We start from the raw sequence: 20,084 nt of genomic DNA, 5'->3' as shown, positions 1-20,084 counted from the left end.
AGATTATTCTTACAGAACCTACAGTTTTGTTGTTCAGGAGATACCTTTAAACTTCAATATTCCTTCATTGCTTGTTTGAGTCTGCACATGGGATTTGTTGACTGTACTTTAATTAATCATGACCAACAGCCCCAAAACATGTTTCAGCTTTTGGCGATAAAATATAAATTTACTTAAAGATTCATTGCAACAGCATTTGACATGTAATTTTTTTTATGTGGTTGACTTTATCAAACGGTACATCCACCAAATCCAAAATTGACACGTGTATGTGTGTGTTTGTTAAGAGGCCTTTGGTTGGCAGTCCTGAGTCTCGATGCTGCTGTTTTCATAGTCTTTGTGTACGTCCAGTGGTCCATACAGGCTCTCCAACACAGCCAGTACTCTGCTCTGGACACAATCCACCTGCTCTACCGGACAGTATTCATCCAGACTGGACCTGAAAACACACACGGTAACAAACCCATTTCACCTTTCTTCCTTTACTCCTAGACATTTAACAAGATGGGCTTGAATTCAAATTTCAACTGTATTATTTACCTGGACATAGTAACAATTGTAGGTTTGGGCACCGCCTTCAGAAACAGCTGTACAGCTGAGATTAGTCTGTCGATCTCCTCATCGGTGCTGATGTGGTGAGGTAGCTCAACAGAGTCACAGGTTAGCCCCGCCTGATGGACCTGAGAGAGAACAGATGGAGAAAGCAGGAGGGTTGAAGGAGGGGAAAGCGACAAAAAAAAATCAGGAGGGACAGAAGGAAAGAGCGATCGAGAGTCAGGATGAGGAGGAAAACATGGAAGAGGAGAGAAGCTAGGAGATCAGATAAAAAGTGTGAATCAATACACCAGTATGGAACTTAATATCTATCATTTCATTTGAGCTATCTATGCCTTTACTTTGACAGGTACTGTACTATCATTATAATTACAAAATCCTTTCTGAATGTTTCATTTACATGACATAGAAAGTTAAATGTCCAGCTGTCATTTTGAGACCAATGTTGCAGTCTTTAAGGTCTTCATCAGGCAAACACCCATGATCCTAAAATAATCTATGTACATAAAAATACAGTCTTTACTGCGATTTGTTGTCATTTACTGTCGTACTGGTTTCTCTCTTTGATCTCTGCGTTTCACAGAGGGTGGAGCTTAGACACGCACAGAGTAGAGAGACGCCATTCAAACACTCACCAGTCCACGACCTTGTCGCTCTAGCTACTAATATGAAGAGACACATTGAGATACACAGTCACTGACAGGTGATTCACAACTGTAATCGGCCACTTGAGGTCCACATCTCTATCAACAATTCCAGTAACAGTTGTTGTAGCAGTGGCACGTACAGTTGTAGTACATAAGTGCATGAACTTTCTTACCATTTCATAATCAGGGCACAGATTTCTTGACTTCAAACTGGAAACCAGTTGGGCTAATGGAGCCATGCTGAAAACACATGGGAGAAAAAAAGGAAGGTAACAAAATGTCAATAGAGTGAGCTTCTGAGTGCCTAGCACATAGTGAGTAAAGTACAGGTGTTTTCACTTTGTTAGACGTGTTAGACTCGTTCTCAGGTCCGTGTGGGTGTGTACAGAATGTACTTGATAACATCTCTCTGACATCCACCATCATTACTACAAGCCCTTTTCACGGAAGCTATTTTGCAGGCGGCAACCTGCAGTTCTGAAAATAGAAGCTGACGCCGATGATGTGTGTTAAAGCTGCATTCTCTCTAGTGTCCATCAGGGGGCGACTCCTCTGGTTGTATAGAAGTCTATGAGAAAATGACTCTACTTCTCTCTTGATTTATTACCTCAGTAAACATGAGTTTATGGTCTCAATCTCTCTTCAATACAGCATGATGTTCATTTAGTAAATTATGCTCCATTTAGAGTCAAACCCACCATAAAGCAGGGTATGATTTAGGGCGGGGCTACTGTGATTGACAGGTCGCTACCGCTACCAGAGCCGTATACAGCGTCTCCGCATTCCTAATATGGTCAGTTCTGTTCACTGGTTGCAAAAAGCCAAGACGGTGAACTCAAACAGCAGTCTACAAACCAATCCTATACACAGTCTACAAACCAATCCTATACACAGTCTACAAACCAATCCTATACACAGTCTACAAACCAATCCTATACACAGTCTACACTATTTTGACATATAGTAGGAGAAGCACGTTTTAGTTGCTTTGCCAGAAACAGGAATGGATGGATTCATTTATTCACTACTTGTCCTGAAATGCGGGAATGAGTGATGGAGCATGTTGAGGACTTTACCCAGGGTTGCTGGCCCAGCGCGTAACCGTCTCGTCCCCATCATCCTCGAGCAGATCAGCAAACGCTGCTTCCAGGTCTTCTAACTGATGTACACGACGATCCACACACTCATCAAGCTCCTCCTGGACACGCACACGCACACACAAACACACACACGTTAATTAGTTAGAGAACAAAGCACTAAAACTATACTACAAATTCTTCTGTACTGTCATTGTGCTATGACTCCTTAGATACAAATCTATAAAGAATACAACATTACTATGTGCTCCTAAAGGTAGCGGTACAAGTATTGATGGTATAAGTTAAGTCAGTCAGGTTGCCAAACCACACCAGTATGCTACCAGTAAGGTTGCTCTCTATATGGTAGCCTGACGGAACCAGACCAAGGTATTTGTGGACAATGCATAATGTTTTATGTTATAGTCTCTGTTTGATGACACAACCGATGTTGAGAGACCAGCAGACTCACTCCATCATTAGGTTATGTGTTCGGTCGTGTGTGTGTGCATGTGTGCGTCCACGCCTGAGTGAGTGTGCACCTCTGTCTTTGTCCACTTCAACTGTGCCATCGGTGTGAGGATGCTTAGATAGTCCTGATGACCAGGTGGCACCTTGTATGGTATCAGTGTATGAATGGGTGTGAACGGGTGAATGACACGTAGTTTAAAAGAGCTTTGAGTGGTCGGAAGATTAGAAAGGCTCTATACAAGTACAAGTCCATTGATGAAGTGTATTACACGACGACTTTGAGCACATTGCTTGTATAACTTCACATTGTTGCTGTTTTTTTTTTTTTAGTTTGACATCGCTGGTTGAATTTATTCAATAACACAATACAGAAGTGGTCGTTGCGCGCACACACACACACACACACACACACACACACACACACACACACACACACACACACACACACACACACACACACACACACACACACACACACACACACACACACACACACACACACACCTGGTGGATATCTTCAATCTACTGAGTGCACCTTTCTTATTTGCTCATGTGTTCAGAGTTATGTGTAATAATCCTACTGTGTGTGTGTGTGTGTGTGTGTGTGTGTGTGTGTGTGTGTGTGTGTGTGTGTGTGTGAGTGGACTGAATATCATCTTTAGTTAAAAAAACATGTATAAATCAGTCTGACCTCATCAGCATCAGGGCTGGGTCCTCTGAAGTTGTAGAGCTCCTTTAGGATGTCGTACTCTTCCTTGACACACACAAGACAGACCGACAACATGGAGCAGAGATCAATTCAAGGTGCCATGTATTGCATTTTAACTACAGAGGGATCTGTGTAGCAGGACATAGTTTTAGATGTACATACACATTTGTTGTGCTTCAGTCTATCACTGGTATGTTTAACTAAATAGGATAAACAGGTTAAAGACTGGATCTTTACCTGTGTAAAAAATGTGAATTTGGGACATAATAAGATTATGCTCATCAGCTTGAATTGAATATATTATATTCTCTTGTAGAGAGCGGGGCACTGAATCACAATGGGTTTACCAGAGATCAGGTTCTTGGCAATTGATTCACATTGCCACCTCAGAAATAAACCTCTTTTCTAGGTAGACACTTCAATGAAATTTCATGACTTGGCATTTTCCATATATATCCTTGAAAAAGAAAAACACATCCCTTTCATGGTTTTCATTTTTTGGGGGTTAACCTGTTAGTAGCAATAAATTATATGCTTCTTCTACATGAACTATAAAAAATATGAAAAAAAACCCAATTCAATTAAATAAACAGTTTGTTATATTTTTAGTATCTACATAAAGATATAAGGGTAATATGTGTGCTTATGTTTCCCAATGTCAGGTATCTATTTGATCATGTGACATGATGTTACATTGCTAGTTTAGGTGGCATCTATCACATCAGATTTCTGCTTTGACAGTTCAGGTTCTTTGCTTACAAATTAACAATTATTACACAAATTTAAATTTCCCATTTGTTGAGGGAATTCAACCATTAAAGGGTAAATTCAATAATTTTTTTTTTTGTGTAAGCTGGCACTGGTTATACTCTCCTCCAATCACAAACATGCGTTCGCCCACTGTAAATTTGTATTAGCATAGACGGCCAATCAGGACGTGCCTACCCGGATACGTGCGAACCCCACAGTATACAAGTCAACACACCACATTGTTTTTCTCTTCAGTGAACGGCAATTTGCCCACTGACTGCCTGTCATGTCCCGGCCACTATGCCGGGACAGATCTTCCAGGCGCCTCGGCAGCGACCATGAATAGAGCGGTGATGAGCAGCCAGCGGATTCAGCTGAGCGCAGAGAGGGCTCAACAGAGCAGAGATGACATGTCTATGGCAGGATGCATCTCGACGGAGAGGGCCGTGTTGCCCAGGCGTGGGCAACACCGTGAGATATTTAGCCCCCTCCCTCGTTCCTGTTGTTGTTGTTAATAAAGCTGATGTTGTGAATGTGCTGCATACTGTACTGTGTTCTGATTAAAACAAATTACATTTTTCAAGAGCTCATTACTCTACTCGCTCCGGCTTCCCATAAATTCACCTGAACCGAAAATACGTTCCGACTGCCCAGTGTCAAAGCACTCAAACACACACCAGCCGTTTCCGCCCATACCTCCCTCCAGCTTAAACCTGTTGTCCCCAATCAAGACAGACAGAGGGGGTTTATTCTACATACTTCCTGGTTCCAAAAAAGACGGGGAGTTAAGACCTTTTTGGATCTCACGGCCTAAACCAGCATATTTCACGCAAGACATTCCGTTTGCTGACCCTCAGGCAGTTGCTGGAACTTGTTCACCCGGATGATCTTTCACCACCACCGACTTAAAAAGATGAGAACTTGCCTTTTGGGGATAGCATACAACAAGCTGCCGTTCAGCTATTCCCTGGCCCCCTGCACCTTCATCAGATGTGTGGAGACATTGCTGCAGCCACTATGTTTCAAACCGCCAAACTGATCTTACAACCAAGTTGGGGTTCATGATCAGTTGGACCAAGAGCAGTCCCCAACCAAGCCAAAAAGTGGAGTATTTGGGGGTTGTGCTCGAAGCATGTGTCATGCAGGAATTGGTAAATGGACTGTACTTTAACACTACATCTCATCATTTACCCATTCACACCCATTCATACACAGATGGCAGGGGCTACTATGCAAGGTGCCACCTGCCCATCAGGACTATCTAACTATCTAACATTTACACCCATCATACACACAATTTGGGCTTAAGTGTCTTGCCCAAAGACACATCAACATGGACTAGCAGAGCCAGAGATCGAACCGCCGATCCTCTGAATGAAGGACAACCCTGCTCTACCACCGAACTGCGACCTGGAGCTATCCGGAGTTGGTGTTCCGGATAGCTCCAGGTCGCAGTTCGGTGCTGTGGTATGCAGAAGTGACTCAGTTGATGGTGGCACAGAGGGACAATAGGCACACTGCCCATTATGGGTCATCCTCTATAGACTTGGCTCCTGAGAAGGACGGGCTGAGGAGGGCTGGTCTGACCGTACAAGTTGTGCAGATTATCCAGGTGGCTATAGTTAGGCTACAGGTGGCTACACCAAAGCAGTGTTTAGTAGATAGAGGGCTGTCTCATGCCACTGTTAAAGTGCATGCAGCAGCAATTTCTTGCTGCCACAAGGGTCATTGCGACAGACCTTTCATTGGCCACCCTCTCATGAAAACTCTTGGTGTTGTCCATTAAGAGAGCTTTGCTGCTTGCGCTGACCTCAGCTAAGAAAGTATGTGAACTAACCACCCTGTTGGTGCACCCCAGTTGCTTGTTGCTTCGTGGTGACCGTAGTGGGGCTACTCAATACAAATTCCTATATTGTTCACATGGACTTAAGAAGTTCTTTCAGGTCGAGGGTTATACAGATGGATGCCTTTTCTCTTCCACCCCATACAGGGGACAGGAAGACAAAGGTACATCTGCTTTGCCAAGTTCATGCATTGGCATGTTATGTTGAACATCTCTTTGTGTGCTGCAAGCCTAAAGGCAGGTGGGAAGAGACCCTTCCACTGTGGTCTGCGCAAACAGCAGTGCCAGGATCTATGTTCGCTGGGAGAAGGGCCTTGTCTGTTCATACGCTTCTATCTCTTGAACATGTCGGCCTTTTTTTAGGGTCTGTGCTCCTTGGGACAACACAAAAAGGGTGGGTGTTGTGTGTGGTGTGCAGGGTGTCTACTGCTTATCTGTTTGATCCTTCAAGGGTTAGGTCATGGGTCTACTCAGTTCAGCTAGATACTACCTGGGGCCCCCTACTTTTCTGCCGTGGCGGCCTAGGTTATAAAGAAGTAGGTTGGCTGTGGCAAACCAACCTTTAGTCGGTCAGGATGTGTGTGGTTGGGTCGATGTTATGTCGATCCTACACCGCTCCATAAAACAGGCGTAGGATGTTGAGTGTGCTGCCTTATACACTGTGGTGGGTTCGCACGTCTTCAGGTAGGCACATCCTGTACATTTTCGAACTTGTGCTTGTGATTAGAAAAGAATATCAGCCATGGAATCCAGTAGAAGACTCCATCTGTGCACTAGGGTTGCAATAATGTAACATTCGTTACTTCAAGGAGTAAAAGTGGTAGGACCGGCAGGGTAAAGCAATCACATCTGCGGTAAGGAGCCGCTACAGAACTAGAGGGGTAGAAGTGGGATATACCTGTGTGTATAATTCCTTGAAGGGATTCTTACATGAGAAGAAATCCAAATCAATGTCCAAGATGTATGGTTCTGTCTCACTAAGAACTGCAGAAATTATTTTAACAACATAACTGGTGGATCCTTCATTGTCATCATCATCACCCAAGCTTGACATGTTGCTGCTCTCTGCTGGTTGCAGTAAGTCAGTACATCTAGAGAGGGGCTCAGAGCAGCTGGCCTCTCCAGCTTTATTGCACTCTGTACGGGGTCTCTTGGCAAACCATCCCTCTGTGTCCTCTTCAGTTTGCTTCCCTGAAATGTCCCACAGAAAAGCAGAAAGCAGAGTAAAATGGAAATGTTATTTTGGTGTTTTTCAATGAAAGCTTCAAACAATGTTAAATGAGTCAGTTGATTTAATTAATGTTCAACTCAACTAGACTGTCTACTTATGATCTGCATGTGATATGGTAAATGCAGCCTGAGAAAATCACCCTGTTAAACGTGTGCACCCCCCACAGGTGGTAGGGAACAAAAACATTTCTGGTTGGATATCTAAGTAATCCAATTGCTAATATCTCTAACTCTACTAGAGACGGTCTCCCCGACCTGACCTTAGTGGCTCATTCCACACCTGTAAGTGACCAGTGACTTGGTTGAACAGGATTGACTTTGACCACATTCAGTCGGAGAGGTTTGGAGTTCTCCAACTGCTTCTCCGAAAGATACAGACCGTCACTGAGGAAGTAGTTGTCTGTACTGGTCACCCTGCACAGAGAGTAGAGAGCAGAAACACAGAAACAAAGTGAAGACCATATTATTCGGTTTTTAGCTTTTTAGTGTTTTAATGACTGTTTTTAATGTTTCAATGAATGTTCTTAACTGTTTTTAAATCTCCTTTTCTTTTGCATTATGTTTTGATGCTTTTAATGGTTTTATGTGAAGCACTTTGAATTGCCTTGTTGTTGAAATGTGCTATACAAATAAACTTGCCTTGCCTTGAAGTTCATGACAAACCAAAGAGGAATGACAAGAAAAAAAACAATCTGTTCTACATTTAAAAGGTCCTGTACTTCTACTTAGGTGTTTACAATTATTCTGGCTGACAGTCCTCAAACCAGGCTAAAGCTGGGTGGAGCTGTGTTGGAGCATGGCACAGTGGTACAACCTCGGAAGCAATTTAGGGTGAATTGTCTTGCCCAGGGCATATCGACATAGACTGGGAGATCGAATCGGGATCGAACCTCCGATCTTTCGATTGGAAGACAACCCACTCCACCTCAGAGCCACAGCCGCCCAGTTTGTAAATTCCTGCTCTACCTGAGCACTGAACACTGTTAGCTCAGTCAGCACTTTTGTTTTGTTTGCGCTGTTAGCACCATTAGCTGCTAGCACCATTAGCTACTAGCCGCCGAGTAAGTAGTCACCATGTTGAGAGCCATGTGGGGGGCAATAGATATGCTCTGAATTTTGTATAGAGGACCTTTTATAAAGCAACAGAGGATTTCCCAAAGATTTCATACCTGCTGGACCAAACGCCACCAAACTTGCCACCAGAGGAGGAGAGGAGAGATGGAAGCTAAGCTAGCCCAGCTAGGACCCAAGGCTTCTCCACTACCCAGCCTGCTCCTGGCTTTCTGATGTTTGGTTGCAGAAAAACAAGATGGAAGAAGGCACTTCTAACTATTTGAGACAAAATGAATAATCTCCTGCCCTCAACCAGTACCGATTTATCTTCAAATAGACCTATAATATACCTTAGAAACAGCTGTAAACCCTGATATATATTTAGATGGCTTTACTCCCATCGACTTTGCCAAATTGACTTGAATTGTCAAAACCTTCTACCTGTATCTTAGACCCCATCCCGACTAGGCTGCTTAAAGAAGTTTTACCTTTAGTTAGCACCTCTTTACTAGGTATTGTCAACCTGTCTTTACTAACAGGCCATGTACCACAGTCCTTCAAAGTAGCTGTAATTAAACCTCTTCTTAAGAGGCCCACTCTTGACCCAGAGGTGTTGGCTAACTATAGACGATCTCTAACCTTCCCTTCCTCTCTAAGATCCTGAATCAGTTGTGTGACTTTCTACGTAACAATAGTTTACTTGAGGATTTCCAGTCAGGATTTAGAAAGCATCATAGCACAGAGACAGCTCTGGTAAAAATAACTAATGACCTTCTAATTACATCAGACAAAGGACTTGTCTCTGTTCTTGTCTTGTTAGACCTTAGCACTGCGTTCGACACCATTGACCATCACATCCTGTTACAGAGACTAGAACATTGTGTTGGCAGTAAAGGAACCGCACTAAGCTGGTTTAAGTCCTATTATCAGATCGATTTCAGTTTGTATATGTAAACGATGAATCCTCGACAAACACCAATGTTAGTCATGGAGTTCCACAAGGTTCTGTTCGTGGACCAATTTTATTTACCTTATATATGCTTCCTTTAGGCAATATTATAAGAAAACATTCCATAAACTTTCATTGTTATGTAGATGATACTCAATTATATCTATCAATGAAGCCAGACGAAACCAACCAGCTCACTAAACTTCAAGAATGTCTAAAGGCCTGGATGACCTGCAACTTCATGATGTTAAACTAAAAATATTCTACTAGCCCCAGAACACCTCTGAAATCAATTATCTAATGATACATATTTCTCTAGATGGCATTGCACTGGCATCCAGCAGCACTGTAAAGAATCTGGGAGTTATCTTTGATCAGGATTTGTCTTTTAACTTTTAATTTCTAGGACTGCCTTTTTTCACCTACGTAACATTTAAAAAAATCAGGCACATCCTGTCTCAAAGCAATGCAGAGAAACTAGTTCTTGCATTTGTTACCTCTAGCCTAGATTACTGCAATTCCTTATTACCTGGCTGCTCAAAGAAGTCTCTTAAATCTCTCCAGTTGATTCAGAATGCCGCAGCTCGTGTACTAACAAAAACTAAGAAAAGAGAGATCATATTACTCCTCCAATAGCATCTCTGTACTGGTCTGTAAAATCTTGAATAGAATTTAAAATCCTTCTCACCTACAAAGCCCTAATTGGTCAGGCACCTTCATATTTTAAGGAGCTTAAAGTACAATATTATCCTACTACTAAATTCAGGGTTACTTGTGGTTCCTAGAGTCCTAAAAAGTAGGATGGGAGCCAGAGCTTTCAGTTATCAAGCTCCTCTTCTGTGGAACCAGATTCCAGTTTCAGTCCGGGGGCCAGACACCCTCACCACATTTAAGAGTACGCTTAAGAATTTCGTTTTTGATAACGCTTATAGTTAGGGCTGCATCAGATATATAGTTCGGGCTGCGTCAGGTTTATAGTTAGGGCTGGCTCAGGTTTATAGTTAGGGCTGGCTCAGGTATATAGTTAGGGCTGGCTCAGGTGGAGGGCTTCCTAGGATAGACTGAGCTCCTCTCTCCTCTTCTTCTGTATGAATTCATGTCCCAATTAAAGCTGCAAGCAGCATTGATCGGGCCCTCGCAACTTCACGCACGTCGAGGGTACTGGCAGGACTCTGGTTGACGCGGCCATGCATTTCTGTGACCATCATACATTGCGTGCACGAGTTAAACAGTATTTCCTGCCTCAACCAGCAGCGTAGCAAGATCATGTTGCCAGGTCTTAAGCCTCAAATGTTTTGAGTGTACCTCCGATACAATCATAAATGTAAGCCTGTTAAGATCATTAAGAAAATGAATGTGTGAATGTGTTTCAGTGTTTATAAAATAACAGACCGTCAGTTTACTGGGATGGGGTTCAACTCCCTGCAGTGTCCTGCTGATTGTATTTGAACTTACATGAAAGTTAACAGAACAGTATTGTCATTTGCTTTTACTTGAACACTTTAATTTAACACTGTTTTCATTTTAAGCTCTTCTATAACTTTAGATTGTAGTGTGAAGCTTTCATTGTAACATTTAACGTGATTTTCATGTAGAAGCTCTGGACAGATCATTTATACTAATGCCCACTGACATGGTTTGAGAACCACTGTTGTCTAACTTTTGCTCTCCATGCATCTTAGTTTGCACATATTTAGATCAGAGAAGTCTTTTTCTCATGGTGTGCACACGAACCCTTTAAATAAATTCAGTGTTTGGGCTGCTGTAATTAAAGAATCCTGCTTACTTCTGTGGTTGCCACTAGGTGGTGCTATGACTATGAGTTCCTAAAATCATGACGGTAATCAAGCATGTCAAGTTTGGGACAGTTTTGTCAAAGTACAGTTGAGTTACAACAGCTTGGTGGATGATGGCGAACCATGTAAAATGGCTGCTACACCAAGTCCATGTTTGATGAAACCTCAAGCTTTTAGTAACTTTTAATCGCTACGGTCTTTAGATTGTTCTGACCAAATTCTAAGTTGATCGGATTAATTCCCTAGGAGGAGTTTGTAGTACAGCACATGGAAATGGAAAAAAACAGGAGAAATTCATACAAAATTCAAAATGGCTGACTTCCGGTTGGGTTTAGAGCATGAACCCCTAAGACTTTTTGTTAAGTCTACATGTGATACATCTGCTTACCAAATTTTATACAGCTAGGTGAAACGTACTGCGAGGGCTGCATCGTCAAAAAATTGTAGGGGGCGCTATCGAGCCAACTTGCCGCTCTGAAGCATTAAAATCACATCATAACTACATTCAGGATTTTAAATGTGTTTGACAAGTTTGGTTACCTTTTGAGCATTTTTAGCCCCTCAAAAACACTTTTGTTTTTCGTGGCGAAGAATGCGTCGCCACGGCAACGGCCTTTCACAAAACAACAACCTTTGAGTAACTTTTCATCACAAAGATCTTTAGATTGTACTGACCAAATTTGAAGTCGATCTGATTAATTCCCTAGGAGGAGTTCGTTAAAGTAGAGCCCCTGTAAATGTCTAAAACGACACTAGAAATTCATACAAAATTCAAAATGGCTGACTTCCGGTTGGGTTTAGGGCATGGCCCCAAGAGACTTTTATTTAAGTCCACATGTGATACATGTGCCTACCAAATTTTGTTAATCTATGTGAAACGTACTGCGAGGGCTGCTTCGTCGAAATTTTGTAGGGGGCGCTATTGAGCCGATTTAACACTCTGATTGAATAAAATCATATTATAGAACTACATTTTGGCCTTGTGATCTGTGTGTCAAGTTTGCTTGTGTTTCGAGCTTTTTTAACCTCTCCAAATGACCATCGTTTTTCACGGCGAAGACTGCGTTACCACGGCAACGGCGTTCGACGAAACATCAAAAGCTTAGAGAACTGGCATTATGAACTTCTTACATTTGTGTGGAACAAATTTGATGTTGATCTGATTTTCCAACTAAGAGAAACAAGCCAAAGTATAAAGACTTTAACTTACTGTTGCCAGTAGGTGGCGCTATGACTATGATTCAAAATTGGCTTGCAGATGTCTTCAGGCCTGGAGTTTAATCAAACATGTGAAATCTGGTAAAGATCTGATGATGCGGAGTCGAGTTACATCAGTTTATTCGTTCATGGCGAAGGATCGAAATTCGCAGAGCCGCCACATCGCCACGCTTCGACAACTTCCTACAATTTTCACAATGAAGCATTATCAAGGTCTTAAGGCTTTTGTGACAAAATTTGAGAGGGATCCGATTAATCTGTGAGCAGTAGGGTGTCAAAGTACACAACCTATGACTTCCTGTTGCCACTAGGTGGCGCTATTACTAAGATTCTAAATTGTCATATACATGTGTTCAGGGTCAGGATGTTATGACATATGAGAAATTTGGAGCAGATTAGGCAATGTACAGCCGAGTTACAACAACTTCCTGTTTCATGGCGAATGGTGTTTTTTTGCCGCAACGCCACGGACACATAGTTCGATAACTTTTTGATCTTTGAGTATCGTTTCATTGCCAAGGTCTCAAGAGCATACTGACCAAATCTGAAGGCAATCGGGTTTAATCTCTAGGAGGAGTTCGTTAAAGTACGGTGCCTTGAAACGGTCCAAAAACGTCATAAAATTCAAAATGGCCGACTTCCTGTTGGGTTTAGGATATACCTCCTTTTGACTTTTTTGTACGTCCCATCACGTTCCACATACCTACCAAATTTCATACAGCTAGGTCAAACCCAAAGTTGGGGCTACTCTGTAGGGGGCGCTATCGAGCCAAAATGTCATGCCGCAGCTGGACACCCCAATAATACTGGAATTTTCACCACGATTGAATTTTGTGCCAAATTTCAAAAGATTCCCAGTATCCCAAGCACCTCCTTTTTGCGATGAAACTGGTACGATAATAATAATAATAATAATAATAATAATAATAATAATAATAAACATTAGAATAACAATAGGTCCTCCGCTCCGACTACGTCGGTGCTCGGGCCCTAATAAAAAACATTAGAATAACAATAGATCCTCCGCTCCGACTACGTCGGTGCTCGGGCCCTAATAATAATAATAAAAAACATTAGAATAACAATAGGTCCTCCGCTCCGACTACGTCGGTGCTCGGGCCCTAATAATGCACATTACAAACTTTGCTTCTTCCCCGGAGTCTTTGTGCTTTCTCGCCTCACAGGTTTCCATGGATCGTGGTTATACCTGGACCGTGGTCGTACCTCCTGCCATGGCATCTATTGCACTTCTGTCCATATTGGGAGAGGGATCACTCCTCTGTTGCTCTCTCTAAGGTGGATTTAAACAGTCAAATTTGATGGACTATGTTTTCCTGATGTTGAATATTTAATGTTAAGATATCGGCCATACAAGCTGTCCAGAGAATTGTTTTTGTTGCCACTGTTTACATTAATTATGATGCAAATTCAAAAAAATGCTTTTTAAGGAATGCGCTACGTTTTTTTTGTTTTGTCATGTTTTTCTTGTGTTGTAAATGGGCAACAACAGCATTTCATTGTGCATCCCGTGTTTTGTGTTGCAAAATGACAATAAATAATCCGTGAATCCTTGAAGTGTGACGCTGGGTCTGTTTAGTGTATGTCCTACCTGATGGTGGTGGTGGATGAGTCTCTTCCTACAGCCATCCTGTGCTCGCCCTCTCTGATCTGCTGGGCCCAGTATGGATGCAGCCACACCACACATGACACATGGCCAGCATAAACCATGGGCATTATCCAGTTTTCTATACTCAACTCACTGAAAAAGAAAAAGAAAAACAGTGATCGGTGAAGTCCAACACAATGTAACATTTTGCCTTTAAGAACAGCCATTAGCTACATCCACATTTCCTGTCCAGGGCTGCAGGGTACATTTTACACAAATCCTACCAGAGTAGACTTCTGGTCCACATGGGAGAATTACCTAGACATCTCTAAATCCTCTACTTCTTGGCCTGCCTTTCGCTTTACGGCTGCTTAATAACCGTTTGAATTTGATATCTCCGTTTGATTAACAAATTAGTTTTACATACAGCATATTTTCTCAATATCGCTCGACATTGTAGGCAAGTTCTGTTTTTTTTTTAACTTTCTCTTAAAACACCGGCACGAAGTATGGCAACACATCACCTGTTGAGTAAAATAATGTTAGATTCAGGTGCATATCTTGGTTGGGTGATTGCTTAGCGAAATATAAATCACTTATTTTTGAATAAACCAAATATTGAGCTTCCCATTGGTGTGGTCTTTGTTTGTGAAAAAGTGCAAAAAGTAGTGTTTGAATATGATGACCTCACATATGTTTGTCCATTTACTGTGGACTTCAGCCAGCCATTTTTTCTCCTTTCCGTGTCAGGCGGGAAACATAAGATACATTCATACTCCTTTCTACGAGACTAAATATATACAAGGACAAATCGGAAGAAAGGGCACAGACAAACTGCTTGACGTACTATTCATGTTTCTGAGTTTATTAAAGATATATTTAATGAACTAATCGGCTAAATAATTGCATAGCGAAAAGACAAAAAATACATAAATCACATATGTTTATAGGTGTATAAACATGTATTTTATAAGCAGATTTCTGCACATGCAAGCCAAAGAGAAATGTCTTACTATCCTAAGACAAAACACTTTTAGTCCATTGACCCATTGAGCTGTTAGTTGTCAATCATTGACAGTCACTTGTCTGTCTCCTTGTGTCCCATCTTTAAGTCATAAAGATTACATTGAGATGAATTAGACCCTCAGTTTCAGTAGGATTACTGAAACCACCATGAATTCTTATCTGAAACAATCCTTTCCCTCTCCTCCCTCTAAAAATATCAGTCAACTTAGGGATATGATAGCATCTAACTACTTTGGTGAGCTAACTCTTTAAAGCTTTCAATCATCCAGCCATGGTCAATAGTGACCTTGGTCACAAATGTTAGCTCTATGATGTGTAAACAACATTTTCAAAAGGAGGTGATAACACGGCCACATCGTGGCTGTGATCACTAGGGAGGCGCCGATGGCATAATTCTGGACCGATACCAATGTTTAAAGTTAAAATGTGGCTGTTCGCTGCTGCCGACGCCGATGTTTTGGTTGCTGTTACTTTGCTTTTGCTGTTATTTATTCCCCTTTTGTGCCAGGGAAACAAAGACAACTTCATATTAAAAAAAATAGCTGTTTTATAGTCATTCCGCATTTCATGTAACGGTCTTTGAAGGAGCACAACAAATGTATGAAACAGGAGAGCTCCTTGCTGCCTCAGCTGTCTGGGCTAGACCCACAGGGGACTAGGGTGCGGTGGCCTGGCGTAGTGGTTGCGTTAGGCTTTCTCGTTGTCATTAAAATTAATCCGTTTTAATAAATTATTTCCTGAACATTTCATTTCTTCATCATAATAAGACAGAGGCTAAATGCTTATTAAAAGGTGAAGTCTGTGACTCTAATCCTGTGGTCACTGTCCGTTCAGTGTGAGTAATGATGAAGATCCGGTGATTATCTCCAGCCCTGGCTCTGTACACGGGAAACAAACAAAGTGGGCTGAGCCACTAGCGCTGAACTGATTTATTTACATTCAAAGCTCCTTTTTGATTTTGGATGAAGTTTAGAATTTCTGTTAATACAGTGAGGGTGAAAATGTAGTTTTTGAAAAGGTGTAAAGCCAACATATATGGACTGGAGCAGAACATTTTAGTTTTGAATTTTGGAAATGATTACATTTGTCTTTTAATATAATTTGAGTTTTTGACTTGACACACACGAGGCGGCTGTAGCACTCGCGGTACTGTACACGTGTGTGTGTGTGTGTTTTTAATCATTAAAGGGGACCTATCGTACAAGTTTTAAGGTTAATTGTATTTTTATTTTAATTTTCTACTAGAACAGGTTTGCATGCTGTAATGTAAAAAAAAAAAAAAAAAAAAGGTCCATGATCAGAATGGTGGACAGCAGTGGATTCCACAGAGGTCTGTGTGTGGGGTCACCTAGCTGAAGGTGGTTCTGCAGGACCACCAGGAAACACATCAATGCTTTGGGACCTCTTTTTACGTAGAAACAGGACCATATTTTCATCAGCTCTTTTTTAAGGTGTTCTTTTCTGACACTTTGGGGGTCAGTAGACACATATTAATGTTTAAAAGCCATGACAAAGTAAATTTGCATAATAGGTGACCTTTAATGTACAGAACAAGCTTATAGAATGGAGAGAAAGGACGAACAGAGACATGCAAAAAGCAGACGAATGATTTTCTTTTCCATTTGTGTTTTAATTTCGTTAAAGGCTGAACCTGCTCTGCTGCCACACTGGAGACTGGACTGACCAGACTGAATGAGGGATTCCCCAATCCTGCAAGCACTCACTTCACTGGGAGGAAATCCCACCGGCAGCCCCGGCATCCCTCTCTGACCGTAGCGGTCACAGACGCTCCAGGGCTTCTAGTAACACATCCCACCCAGAGACTACAGTGATTGTTTGAAGTAATCTTGCACGCCGTAGTTTTACTACTTCATTTTTCGTTGAACACAACATTGCTCTCGTCATTGATCTGTGATACTCCCACATGGCCCGACTTTTTCTTTCACTTTTAGTTGTAAACAAACCACACGTGTGCACGAACCCCGTCGTCCTGCCAGAGTCATCCCCAACCAGCGGCTTCTTCTCCAAATCAGCAGCTGGTAACCGTTGCCCCAGACAGCCCGCAAATACCCAACACTAAATGTAGCTGGCACAGAACTGACCCAACAGATAAACATCTGTCAAACTGTCCATCTGTCTATCGGCATATACGCTGACATTCATGGTCAGCAAGGTGAATATCGGCAAACGTTACGGCCGATACATCGCTGCATTCAATGTACGGATCGTAACCGTGTTTGAAACAAAATCCTACCTGAAGAGTTTCTCCTTATCAAACACTGTGTCAGCAGACATGTTGACAGGGATGAGCAGATCAGGATGGGAGTCTAAGTGAATCATCTTGATGTTCTTCAGCGGGAGGTGTCTCGATGCAATGGCACGATAAATATAACCCACCACCTGGTGAAAATACAGTCAAATAAGACATTTTTAGATCTTTGACACATTTGTATGCAATGAGTAAACTGGTATAATATCTACGCTCTTTGGATGCCATTCTGTGAAGAACTTTACATGACATGTCATTCACTTTTCAATGTATAAAAGCAACAGCAAAAAAGCGTGAAACAAATATGTTTATATTTGTTGCATTGGTGATATTTAGGGCCCGAGCGTGAACGTTGAAAGGTCCCCTGCTGTTTTTGTAGAGATTATTATTTTTCTGCTACTCTTTGAGGGGCTTAGGATGCTCCAAAAGCTACACAACTGGCACATGCTTCAGAACTGGTGAAAATAGCAAGGTTATAGGGTGGATGGGCTCAGGCGTGGCCAGCAAGCTCCATAGCGCCCAATCCCACGCCATGACTGGGATAAAGTTCCTTGGATGAACAGATTTACATTTTCTATTAAATTTCCGCTGAAAGCAAGTCAGCCATGTCAGATTTTCATTTTCATTCGAGGACTTCAGGATGCACTTTGTACCCTTGTTCACACAAGTGATTATTTTGATGATTTTTCATGTTGTAAAACATGTAGGCTCTATATTTCCCCCTCATCACTTTCAGCCTTAGAAAACATTTGTGATGCGTTTGGTAAACTGAAAGCTGCATGAAACTTCTCGCTCACATCCAAACCTGTGAGCATTGTGAGAACACAGTGATTGGGCTCATGTATGTTTAGGCTTCGTTGGGACAGTTGGAGCGTGTATTGCTCTCGTGCCTTTACACATATTTCATGTCGGCTCTCATCCGGAAGTCGGCCGTTTTGAATTTTGTGCCGTTTTCACATATTTTAAGCAAACTTTTTCAAACTCCTCCTCGAGGGTTTATTAGATTTGTTTCAAATTTGGCGGTTGCTAACAAGTGGCTAAAGGAGACTAGGAAGCGTCATCCCGTTGACTAGTCCACCTTCACAGCCTTGTTGTGTAAACTCCCACTCATGTTTAGTTCACAGCCTAATATTAGCTTTTTACTTTTACTAATGGCATTGAAAAGTCATATGAATGGAAGTCATTTGTGAAGATTATCTTGCCCAACACAACATGATAGTATCACTAACTATTGCCACAGAGCTTATTTTCTGCAATAATATCGAAGGCGTTTTGTCGAGGGGAACCGGTGCAGTTCGAACAAAATACGCCAAACTAAGACAGGTGTAATAGCACCCATTTTGACTTGTCATTGGGTAAACATAGGTTCAATTAATAACATTATTATGAAGTATGAAGGGCATGCATGAGAAAAGTCATAGCACACATGTCCGAATAAAGCTGAACGTTTTACGTTTGAATGAAGTTTCTACATTAAAAAATGCGGTTGAATAATAAAGATCAATCATTTTGTGTAGAAGAACATAGGTTTCCCACCAATAAGCTCCGTGAGTAATAGTCACTCAAGCTTCGCGCCTTGTTGATAGCAGGCAAACCGAACAACAACAACAAAGCTCTGCGTTTGAGCCTTAATTAAAGACTAAGATGGTCGCTTGTACTGGTTGTCATGGCCATGGGTTTCCGTGACCATCACATACTGTCCGCATGACTTTCTAGAAATTACATATTGCAAATTATTCCACCACTTCCTGTGTACACTTTGTGGCGCTAGAGAGCAGGAGGGGAACGTGCATTGTGTTGCTGTGTAAGTGAACATGGTACATGGACTGGACTTGTGTAGTCTTCACTCAAAGCGCTTTAACACTGTAGTGTTGGACTAGCTAGCTAGCGTTAGGTATGTAACACACGAGACAACACATATGTAATGAGGCCAGGCTTACATCGTGGTGGTCCTCCACTATCCACACTGGCAGCTCCTTGTAGCACCTCTTCAGCGGCACACAGCTCATTATTACCAGACAACAACGCGTGTTTCCTCTCGGGACGTGATTATTGCACGTGACTTTAGCTCATTAACGTCACGTCCTCGTGCCTCCCACTCAAGCGCATAGTTTAGTCGCGTGTTTGAGTGAAGAACAAGCTGGGTCCATTAATGACCACCGGAAATAACAGCAAGAACTGTTATTCTGTCCGACTAGAAACAAGAGTCAGGATAAAACCATTTGGTTCCTAGTATTCGGTAATAAATAGAATAAAAAGCGGGGACGTAGAACTGTATTAAACTCTATTAAAGAAGCATTACACATGATAAATAGTTGACTTTCTACACGACTGTCTAAAAACACACCATAAGATACGAACTATAGAAAAGCAGATATGCATAAGTATATTCATTTCAAATGAGATGTTTGATTTTTGTGCTTTTATACTTTAATAATTATACTTGATTCATGACATAGAATAACATCAGAGAGACGCAGTGGGGAAGGCAGACTTTAGTGTATTGTGTGTGGTCCTTAACCCATGGTAAGTCTTTATAATACAGGTGGCAGCTACCATGAAACGAGGCTTTCTATCTCCCCAAACACGATACAGAGCCTTTAATAACAGTACATCCGCGTCGTATCACTCTTTTAACAATAGATTATCAGAGGTGAAATGTGCACACCCAGTAGGAGGAATAAACACACCGTGGGGTCAGTTCTGCTAGCATTGGGGGTCTTTCTATTTTCCTGATTTTTGTTGCTCCTCGATTCCTTTCCTCGCGTCTTAGTCCCGCCCACGCGAGATGCGAGCGGAGGAGGCAAAAAGAGAGCAGAGAGGAGTCGAGGCAGCAGGCATTTACTAATGAGACGTCCTCGCCTCGGACAGTCATTTTAAAACCAA

General features: G+C 41.9%; 1 protein-coding gene across 1 annotated transcript; it reads right to left on the bottom strand.

Moving 5' to 3' along the window:
* Positions 1 to 195: 195 nt before the first annotated feature.
* cunh5orf22 (chromosome unknown C5orf22 homolog) lies at positions 196 to 19,359 on the bottom strand. The gene is made up of 10 exons (XM_068701603.1): positions 19,139 to 19,359; positions 17,184 to 17,329; positions 13,907 to 14,056; positions 7,562 to 7,695; positions 6,950 to 7,242; positions 3,441 to 3,503; positions 2,279 to 2,400; positions 1,376 to 1,442; positions 541 to 680; positions 196 to 439 (listed from the first exon to the last, which is right to left on the bottom strand). Exons 1-10 carry the CDS (start codon positions 19,205 to 19,207, stop codon positions 283 to 285), a joined length of 1,341 nt encoding a protein of 446 aa, XP_068557704.1. The 5' UTR covers positions 19,208 to 19,359; the 3' UTR covers positions 196 to 282.
* Positions 19,360 to 20,084: the final 725 nt, after the last annotated feature.

The sequence above is a fragment of the Cebidichthys violaceus genome, unplaced genomic scaffold (assembly GCF_023349555.1).
Source record: "Cebidichthys violaceus isolate CVI_PGR_0920_01 unplaced genomic scaffold, fCebVio1.0.p SCAF_8, whole genome shotgun sequence".
Taxonomy (NCBI): Eukaryota; Metazoa; Chordata; class Actinopteri; order Perciformes; family Stichaeidae; genus Cebidichthys; species Cebidichthys violaceus.
This window is presented reverse-complemented; position numbering and strand designations above follow the sequence as displayed.